This window comes from Pan paniscus, chromosome 4 (genome assembly GCF_029289425.2).
Source record: "Pan paniscus chromosome 4, NHGRI_mPanPan1-v2.0_pri, whole genome shotgun sequence".
NCBI classification, from domain to species: domain Eukaryota; kingdom Metazoa; phylum Chordata; class Mammalia; order Primates; family Hominidae; genus Pan; species Pan paniscus.
In genome coordinates this window covers 36,815,157-36,825,193 of record NC_073253.2, presented here as the reverse complement: position 1 = coordinate 36,825,193, position 10,037 = coordinate 36,815,157, and the positions used below count along the sequence as shown (strand labels likewise).

At 38.5% G+C, this 10,037-nt stretch overlaps 1 protein-coding gene across 3 annotated transcripts in view; it reads right to left on the bottom strand.

The window, feature by feature from the left end:
* Positions 1 to 5,907: 5,907 nt before the first annotated feature.
* Positions 5,908 to 10,037, bottom strand: part of LHFPL2 (LHFPL tetraspan subfamily member 2) — a 164,165-nt gene continuing 160,035 nt past the window's right edge. For all 3 annotated transcript variants that reach the window (XM_055112279.2, XM_055112278.2, XM_008966859.4), the window contains one exon: positions 5,908 to 9,866. In XM_055112279.2, the coding sequence (XP_054968254.1) occupies positions 9,610 to 9,866 (257 nt within the window). In that variant the 3' untranslated portion in view covers positions 5,908 to 9,609. The remainder of the gene's footprint in view (positions 9,867 to 10,037) is intronic.

The following is a 10,037-nucleotide window of genomic DNA, read 5'->3' as shown; positions in this document are numbered from 1 at the left end:
CATTTTAAAGTACAAGAGTATACATTTATTTAGAGTAGACTAATGTGTTTAAAACATGAGTTGTTTTAAATACTTTCTTATTGAGCTAAAAAGTTTTATCTCACATATTAAGTATTACAGAAAGTGAAGTATTTTGGCTAGAATTTTAGGGCATATTTTATAAAGCAGCATGCCTGTAATATTGGTGGGTATTTTTAAACTTTAGGACTTTATCACAGTATGTAGAGAGCTAGAAATAAATCTAGAAACTTTCTAAGCCAGGTATTGCCACTAACCTGTCTTATATAACCAGATACCTCTTATTTGAAGATTGTAGGAAAATAGAGAAAGACTGTTCTCCAGTTTTCTCACCCCTGCTGTGGGTTTTATATTTACAGTTTAACTTTGGGGTTTGGGTAAGACAAACATTTAATGTATAGAATTTTGGCCAGGTGTGGTGGCTCACGCCTGTAATCCCAGCACTTTGGGAGGCCAAGGTGGGCGGATCACAAGGTCAGGAGATCGAAACCATCCTGGCTAACATGGTGAAACCCCATCTCTACTAAAAATACAAAAAAAAAAAAAATTAGCTGAGCATGGTGGCGGGCGCCTGTAGTCCCAGCTACTTGGGAGGCTGAGGCAGGAGAATGACGTGAACCTGGGAGGCGGAGCTTGCAGTGAGCCAAGATCTCTCCACTGCACTCCAGCCTGGGCGACAGAGCGAGACTCCATCTCAAGAAAAAAAAAAAAAGAATTTTCATTAGTGCTGGCCGTGTTTCAAATGGCAAGGGAACATGGGAACTATCATGTGGCAATGTAGTGAGTGTTAAACTTTGTGTTTGTCCAAATCCTGATTTATTTTTCAGTTCATGTCTTTCTGGGCTTGACATGGCTGATGGTGTAGCTGAAACCCTCCTAACACTAAAAGCCATTTAATCTTTTCTGTAATAGGAGCAGAAAATAGTTAATCATCCACCTAGTAATATAAGATTACTCTGAATATTATCTTCTATACATTAAAACAGTTCTAGTTTGTAGAATAATACCATACGTTTTATTTTTAAATTCTAGTTATTTTCAGTGCTTACTTAAATGTAATTCTAGAATTCCTCCACAACTTTTAATATTTTGTATGCCAGTGATTCTCAAGATAAATCATGATTGTAGTAGTTGTTACTGTTGGCAGTTTGTAGTAGTATTCAGGTATTTTGGGGATGGGGGAAAACACCAAAAATCAGTGTCTTTTATCTGGTGATCACTGTGGTATCTACAGTATTCTAGTCTCCTGCACAAAAACTGAACCCACTCGGCCTATGCATCCCTCACACTTTTTTTCTAGTATAAACGCAATACATATGTGTTGTAGAACAATTAAAAATTCAGAAAGTGATACATGAGAAAATAAAAATAAATCCTTAATTCTGTCATCTTGGGGTACCTCTGCTAATATTTTATTGTCTTCCATTCTTTTTCTATGCATATGTGTTCTGTTTAGTTAAGAGATATAAGCAATATGGATTTTTAAAAACCTTATTTTCCCCTCACTTAGCTTTATGTCATAATGGCCCAATAGTTTAGTTTTTTAAATTAACTTTTTTAATTTATAAAATTAATGTATATTTCAGTATAAATTATAGAAAATATAAGCAAAAGAAATAACCAAAATTCTCATAATTTTACATCCATGAATAACTTCTATTAAAATCTGGTTTATATCTTTCTATTTTTCTAGGAAGACAACTTCCTAATATTAAAAAGGAGATGACCCCGTACATCCTTGTACATCCTTTAGGGATGTCTGCCTACTCAAAAGCCCCATTTCTTTGGGTCCTTAAAGTCCACATTGGTACTGGATGTCATCTGGCCATAGTGGACTCATTCCTGGCTTATCAGTTTTTTATTCTGAATGTAGATATGTCTAGAACTCTACTGTTCCAGAATTGGAACATAAGAGGTAGCCATTTTCTGCCATGAGGAAGGAATCACCAAGAAAGCTGGTCTGCAATGAAAATGAAGAATGAAACAGACGTAACAGGAGATGTAAAATGAATGACATAGAAAAGATCTTAGTGGCTTTCCTTTTCCTTTATGGAGCCCTACTTCTCACCCTTATCCCATTATCCTCATAATCTTACTGCTTTTTCTCCCTCAACTATCTTGAATTGGTTTCTTATTACTTTTAACTGGAGGATCTTAACTAACACAACAGTTTATCTTATTTCAGTTATGATATAAATATGTATTGAAGATTTTAATATCTCTGAATATATTTCTATAACATTTAGTATAGCTATGTAGCTAACATCATATGTATGTATCATAAAGTCTTGTTATTCCTTTAGGTTCTGATTTTCAGGGTTTTAAAGTTATAAATAATTTATCAAGGAATATATTGTTGCTGAATTTGGGGACTCGGGCTTTTGTTTTTTCTTTAGGACAGATTGCTGAGTTAAAGGGTATTATGCATAGTTTTAAAAGCACCTTTCATGTGCTTTGCCAAGTTGCTCTCCAGAAAAATTTTATCCATATGTAACTCCATCAGCAATGTACGGAAAGGCCTCTTTCTTCACATCCTTGGCCAGCATTGGATGTTCCTTTTCTAAAAAGTCTTTTATCCCAATAGATTTTGACAAATCAGGAGGTTTCTTTTCTGAGCATTCTGGTTTCACATGGCTTATGTGCTCACCCAATGCTACCGGTTTGTTTGTTTGTTTTTGTTTTTGCTAAATAGGAGTAACTGAGTACCCTGCATCCACTGAGAAATCTTCCGCTTCCTGAAAGCTCTAAGGTAAAGATAATTAGCTGAATGCTCTGTTATAACAGGATGGAAAAAGAAATGGTGGCCTCAGGTAGCCAATCCACTGAGTGTCTCCAGGTAAAATTACATTGGTTTCGACAAGTTATGTTACCTTTCATAGAATGTAATTTTAAAATGATACTAGTCTGGGTGGGTAGTATTTTCTTAGTTTTTTTCTAATAGTAGCTTATTGTGGGCTTAATTATATACCAGTGTTCTGTACTAAATGCTTTGTATACATCACTTAATTTTCATACCAAACTTGTGATATAATTTCTGTTGTTGGCTCTGTTTTTGTAGAGTTCTAGGAAATTACCCCAAGGTCACTCAGTGAGTGGTGGTGGTGAAGGGCTGGAGAGGGATGATGAGAACAGGCAGGTCCCCTGACTCCTGCCAAGCGTGGCCGCCCCACCATGCCGCCTCGTTCCAGTTGTCTTCCCTTTCATCCTTCCACATTTCCAGTCATTCATGTCCATCCTTTAGGGACAACAGATACTAGAAAAAAAATCAACAAAAAAAATTTTTACATGTATTTTTGAAGACTCCAGACCAAATGCTAACACCTGCCACCTAAAGGTGAGTACCTGCTGCCCATTCTTCAGCAGTGTAAATTTACTAAAGGGTCTTTGGCATTTGTGTGTTTGGAGAAACTTTAGTCGAGGACAAATCCTTATTATTAGGTTAAATATGCTTCTTATGTGATTATAATAGTTGCTTACCCTGAATGAGAGATTATTTATACTAAGAAAACAATAAAAACTGTCAAAGCCTATCATTTATTTTCCCACTGTCACATACTTAATGAATTTCTTGTGTCTGTTTTCAGGATTGAGCTAAATCATGATTGATAAATTGAGACATATGGTGTCATCTTCAAAATTATGAAAAATCACTAGGTGTTTTCTCTGAAAGGGAGGAAGAAGCAGTGTTTTCATCAGTTGTGATGGTGAGGCCCTTTTGGAGTTTTATTTGGAAGTTATTCTAAGTGTTTACAATGTAGAGATATTGCCCAGGAGTTTGCATTGGCTGCCTTCCCACCTTGTGCATTCCAGGTAGAAGGAAACAACATAGCAGTTTGAGTGAGTTGCCTTTGGTGTCAAACATATATCTGAGCTTTGGCTTTTCCGCTTATTAGCTTTCTAACCTGGGATACATTATTTAACCTCAGTTATTTAAGTGACAGTTATCTGTAAAATGATAGTAATAGTTTCTATCTCATAGGATTTTGATGAATAAATGAATTTTATGAAGTATTTAGCATAGTATCTGCCCATAGAAGTTGCACAATAACTAAGGACACTTACCATCTCTCAGGTGTATTGATGACTCCCAAATCTCTCTCTCTCCCTAGTATAGTCCTAGCTGCACACAGGACTTCTACATTGGCAGCCTAAGCTGAACCTCCTCACCTTCACTGTCCCTGCTTCTTCTGGAGTCTTCATCTTGGTGATCACATCACCTTCCACTCAGTGTCTACGCTAAATACCTGGCTGTCATCCTAGACTCTTTCCTCTCCTTCCTCTCCACTTCTGATGAGTCACCTGCCCATTCTTTTTCCCTAACATAGAATTCATCCCATTGACTGTCTTTTACCATCACTGCCTTAATTCAGGCTTTCATCTCTTGTGAATAAAATCATAGTGGTTTCCCCTAAACATAGGCATTTTCTGGACTGCCTACCTGTAGGTGTTCAATTTTTCAGGATGTTTGGCTAGAAAAAGCTAAAAAGCTGCTAATAGCAATGTGTTACTTGATTGACTTTTCTTTCCCATGTGGTTTTGGTTTCACTACTTCCTCTTTTTGTGTGCTTTTATCTGTGTCCTGTGTACCTTAGTAAAATTGGCAGTTCTTGGCTGCAAGACTTATCTTGCACAACTGTTCAGGGTAAGGAGAGGAAGTTGCAAGGAAGAAGATAGTAGTAGGGGGAGCAGTGGGATGGCTCTGCCAAATGACTCAGCTGCTAGCGAGGGCCTCTGAAATAAAGTTATTGGTTCTTACTGCTTTGAAGAGTAAAGTTTGCTTTGATACCCTACCCTTCATTGTGTGAGAGTTGAAAAAGATTGTTTGAAACTACTGAAATAATATCCACATAAAATGTCCACGTTAGTAAGGACCGTTGTAAGTGGTTGTTTGGTTAAGCAGAAACTTTAAGGGGGTGTAGGTGTAATTTGAATGCAGCATGTTCCAGAAAGATCAGTGTGGAAAGTGGACCTAGTAGCAGAATTGCTAGATAACAACTAAGGATGGGAAGCGGGGGAAGCACATGGGAGGATTCCCCAGCTTCTGCTAAAATTCAACCAGGGTCCATTCTCTGTGTGGATTAACTTTTGGGGAATATAATAACAGCTGAAAAAGCAATGGAAATTTTCTGATTTTTCTTGGGTTATTCAAATCATGATTATTTGGAAAACTGTGTGTGGTTTTTTTAAACTGATATGGGTAACTTTGTCAGCTTTTATTAGAAACCAAAACATAAATGTAATTTCAACTGTCATAGGCCCTAGATCAGGGGAAGAAATTGCCTCTTTTTGGTATGAAATAATAAATGCTTCATGGGATACAGAGAGTTGAGAGTTGAGAAGGGCATTTAGTGTCATTCTTGAGTTTATAAATTAGAATTCCACCTCTTCTGGATGAGGGTTTATATGGCCAGGATTACCTTCAGGAAACATGGATGTGGAATGGCACCGTATCATTGGCTTTTATTTTTAGGGATGTTGTTGGAAGAGGAGGATGTGTCTTTCAGTTAACTTTTCCCCTTGTCACTGTTACATATTTATGTTTGAAAATCCCTTTTTAATACTTCGGAGCATTTTCATATTTCATAGCTTTAAAATTAATATATGTTTACAATACTTGAGATGTTTTTTCCTATTTACAATTGTGTTGATGCTTCTTCAAGGAAGAAATACATACTTGACGTTAAAGAAAGATAACCCAGGGTAGGGACATATATGTTACTAGTGAATGGGATAGTTTAGTTTAAAATACCTGAATATCTTTTTTCCATTCATCAATATTACATGTAAGTTAGTGTTTAAAATAAATGTTGACTGATTGATAGGTATTTTCTTGATCAGATTATACACATCATATTGAAGCCAGTATACTCAGACTTGAAAGAATAAGAATGAATTGCAAAATCTGGTTTAATTAAGATCTGGGGAGGGGAGCACATTGTGAAAATACATATGCACAGGAACCAAATCAATGCTAGACAATGTATTAGTTTACAATATAATAGGATAACTACAAGTTTGAAGGCTCAAATTGAGTCCATCAGCTGTAAATACAATTTTATATTTGGCTCAAGTGGCTGTTGAATATCAAGTGGTGCCGAGTCCCTCCAGAGCACCTAATGACCCCCTCAGCCTTGGAAGGAGTTTCACCACAGTCTCAGAAGAAATCCCAGTCGTGCCTTTAACTCTTTTGGCCCTTGGGAGTCATTGCAACCCCAATACAAATGCCGGCCCAGGGATTTCCAGTGGCCACAAGTTATTGCACAGAGAGGTCTGTTCTAAGCCAGACTCTTACAGCTAAGGAGGTGTGAGATTAGCCCTTAAATACTGGTCTAGCATTAGCATGGTCTATAAAAGCATGTTAAGAAATAGCTCCTCAGTGATTATGTACCAGCTACTAGTTATCCTACTAAGAGAAAAGGCAACATGACAGCTTCACATTTCACATGAAAGACTAGCATTAACTGGGCCTGGCGTGCGGGCTTAACTTTGACATAACACTAGTGATTATTTTAGACCCAGGAAAAAATGATTTCATACCAGTCTTTTCTTCACATAAGATTTGTGTAGCATTAAAATTATGGGTTACTGAATAAGCCATGAAGGCAAAAATGTGGAACTCTCCTTTGCCAAAACAGAAACATCCCTGTTTTGACTCCTGTGCAGTTTCCAAAACAACAAAACATACATACACCTTTGTTATTGCACATCTTTCACACAAACTTGTGTATGTATAATATATATTTTTAAATATGCTACACATAAAAAAAGACTATGGCACTTTACAGAATATATGTTTAACAAAGATCATTACATCACAGATGTTTGAAAACTATACAAAAACCCTTATACAATTAATGCAACATTGTTTGAATTATTAGCACACAGGTTTAAAGAATCCACAGAATCCAAGGCAAATATTTCTGCCTCAGAGTTCATTGAGAAGCGCAGCCCATCCCATCCCGTCATGAGACTTTCTTTAAGCCAATTTCAGGCAAAATAAATAAGACTTTCCTGGTAGTAATAATGGTCCTATTTATTAGAAAAATAAGTGTGAGCCAACAATCTATTTTTAACATTTCTAGCATATTCCTCATACCCAGTGGTTTTTAAACAGCTGTGTGGAAGAGCATGGTTTAGATTAGCATGATTTTAGATGGTCCTTTCATCCCAAGCCTGGCTAATGGATTCAAGGTTTAAAAGTCCCAACATTACCTTTTTACTATTTACTAAGTCAGTGTTTAGGTAGTTTTTAGTGGTTTGGGGTTCTGTGTGTGTGCATGCCTGTGCTTTTGTCTTCTGTTGCATTCAGATTAATAACAAACACTATCGAGTGAGTTTATTATGGCCAAGAAGTCACACTCCCTTGTGACTGTTCCCAGGTTGATCTAGAGGTACACTGCCACCTTAGCCAAAGAGCAGGTGATGGACATGCTCGGAGGATCCTGTGAGCTTAGGACTTAACTTGTAAGGACACTGAGATTGTAAACCTAGTGTCAGAAAATGGTTTCTCTATCCAAGAAAGAAAGAAAAGTGAGTCTTCTGATAAGTTTATGGAAAAATTTTGTGTTTTTCATCAAGATTTGTCTGATGAATGGGATTGCTTTTAATGAAAATTATTGTCAAGGTTTGAGACTTGGTTAGAACATTATAAATGTACACACAGAGACAGGAGCTTTGTCCAGTGCCTCCTCCAGCCTCTTTCTGTGTGGTGTTAGAGATATGGTTAAGGTTTCCTAGGCTGCTATGAAGATACCCGTTTCTTTCTTCACCAAAATCACAGGATTTACATCTCACTCACTTTGAATTTTGGTTCAGGAATGGGAAACTCATTAAGGCTAGTTCCACACCTCCCACCCCTTTTGCCCTTAGCCCTTAATCTGTGAGAAGATGGTTTCTCATATAGGCCGAACACCAGAATGTAGTAAGACTGCGGTTGTCCCATTCCATCTCTGTATAATTATCTGTTCTGCACCAAGATACGGTGCTTTAGACTCAGACAGCTTTAACATGATTCACTCAGGGCAAGGTTGCAAACTCTGAAGTCAGGGTTGTATAGCTGGTAGCACAACACACAATACCTTGTCCACAGAAGGTACTTTTTCAAAACAAAGTCCTCAAGTGAGCAGATTAATGAACCCAAATACCTACACTTTTTCTCCTTCCAGAAATCTGGCAGTTCCATCTCACTTTCTTAAAGTGCTAAGGAGTGTTTCTGTATCATGATACAATTTTGAAGCTCCCATAATGTCAGAGTAGCTTGTTTCTGTGCTGCTCTGGTCATTCTGAGATACTATCTTCCTGAATCAGTGATATTGGTAATTTATGGAAAGTAGATTAAAAGCCCCTGAATCCTTATTCATAGTGGTATTTGATTCTTTTTGTAAACAGGTGTAGGCAGTGCTGTGACCTTGATCTAGCGCCTCTTTTTGAATTAACTTTGTCCTCTGTGCTTTCCTGGAATTAAGGTCTTGGCTGCAGTTCTTCAGTTGCAGCAATTTAATGTTATCCCAGTCTGCTTTCAGGATCAACACCAGTAACTACAAAAACTTAACTCCCATAACTAGCTTCTTCTTGTTGTAGAATGCCATTCTGCTACTGTCGGGATTGGAAATAGAGCTGACTACAGCATGGTCACCAAACTGGGAGGAAAGGTCTCCCCCCAAGTGCCGAGATTCTGGCAGGTCCTCCCAGTGAACATCTGCATAAGCCACAGCTAGCTTGGAGACCTCAGTCCCTGGAAGGAGGAAACAGAATGAGGTTTCCTTTCGCAGTCAAAGCACAATCCTAACCTTAGAAGAAAAACATGTGATCTCCAGAAGAAGAGGAGACTGGGCCAGAACTGGTGCTAGCCTGGCTGCTGGGAAGAAGAAAAAATACGTCTTCACTAGCAAGATTTCATATTTTTGTTCTCATATGATTGTATAGGTCCTTACTGTTTCTTTACTCAAATTTCTAAAATCTCTGGAGTGACAGTTCAGTTGATCCGCCTTACCCTAGGATTCAGCCTAGAATACGTTCCACAGCACGACTCCACGCCATCCCTGCTGACCCCTTTGGTCAGCTAAGCAAAAGACAGTGTCTTGCTGTGCCCTTTAGCACACATCCTGTCCCCAGTAAGTTTATAGTTTTCTGTTCGTTGGAGACAACTTGAAAGAACAGAGGAAAACAAGAACTCCAACCCAAAACCCCATTCTGAGGCAGAGATGCTCACAAACAAGCAGTGTTGGAGCAGAAACAGCCTGCAGATCTGGCGGACGGTCTCTTCCGTTACCAGAGAAACTGCTGCCCTAATGATTTAGATTATTATCCTTCATCGAACCTGGGGGAGATGGAGTCTGACAGAACTTGGCAACTCCAGGTCTAGGATTATATACTATTTTCATGTTCCATTCCTTATAATGTGCACTGCAGACCGCATGTCCAGTAACTTTGCGTAGCTGGATGTGGCCTCTCATTGGTCCTGTTTAAGCCTCGGGCCGTGGAACGTGGCTTTGGTAGGTAAAGGTTAGTTCTCCACTTGACTCAAATGATGAAACTGTGGACTGTTTCACAAGATTACTCAAGGGAGAAAATGGCATTGTCTCTTCCAAACTAAAGGAGGCAGATCAGGTTTTTCCCCTCTTCAATTTCTTCCTGTACTTTGTCACTAGAGGTTGCAATTTCTGCTTGTGCAGAGAAGACAGCACAGATGAAAGTGAGGACTGTGCCCCCAATGGCGGTATAAAAGGCCCAGCCCAAGGAGCAGTCTCCAGGTTTGTAGGCAGATGCATAGTGTCCACAGTAGTCTATGGCCTTCTGGCAACCCCAGCCAGCAGGGTAGAGTATCAAACCGAGGATAAGGAATAGACCTGCAGAACAAAAGAGAAAACAGATTAGAAAATCCCCATGGTGCTACAACTGTCCAGATCTGTTGTAATTGTTACTTGATTTGCTTGCTTTGGGCAAGGGCATCTATTCTGCAATAGGAAGTGTTGGGACTGTTTCATGCAAACTAATCTGACCTGATCAAGAAGTATCAC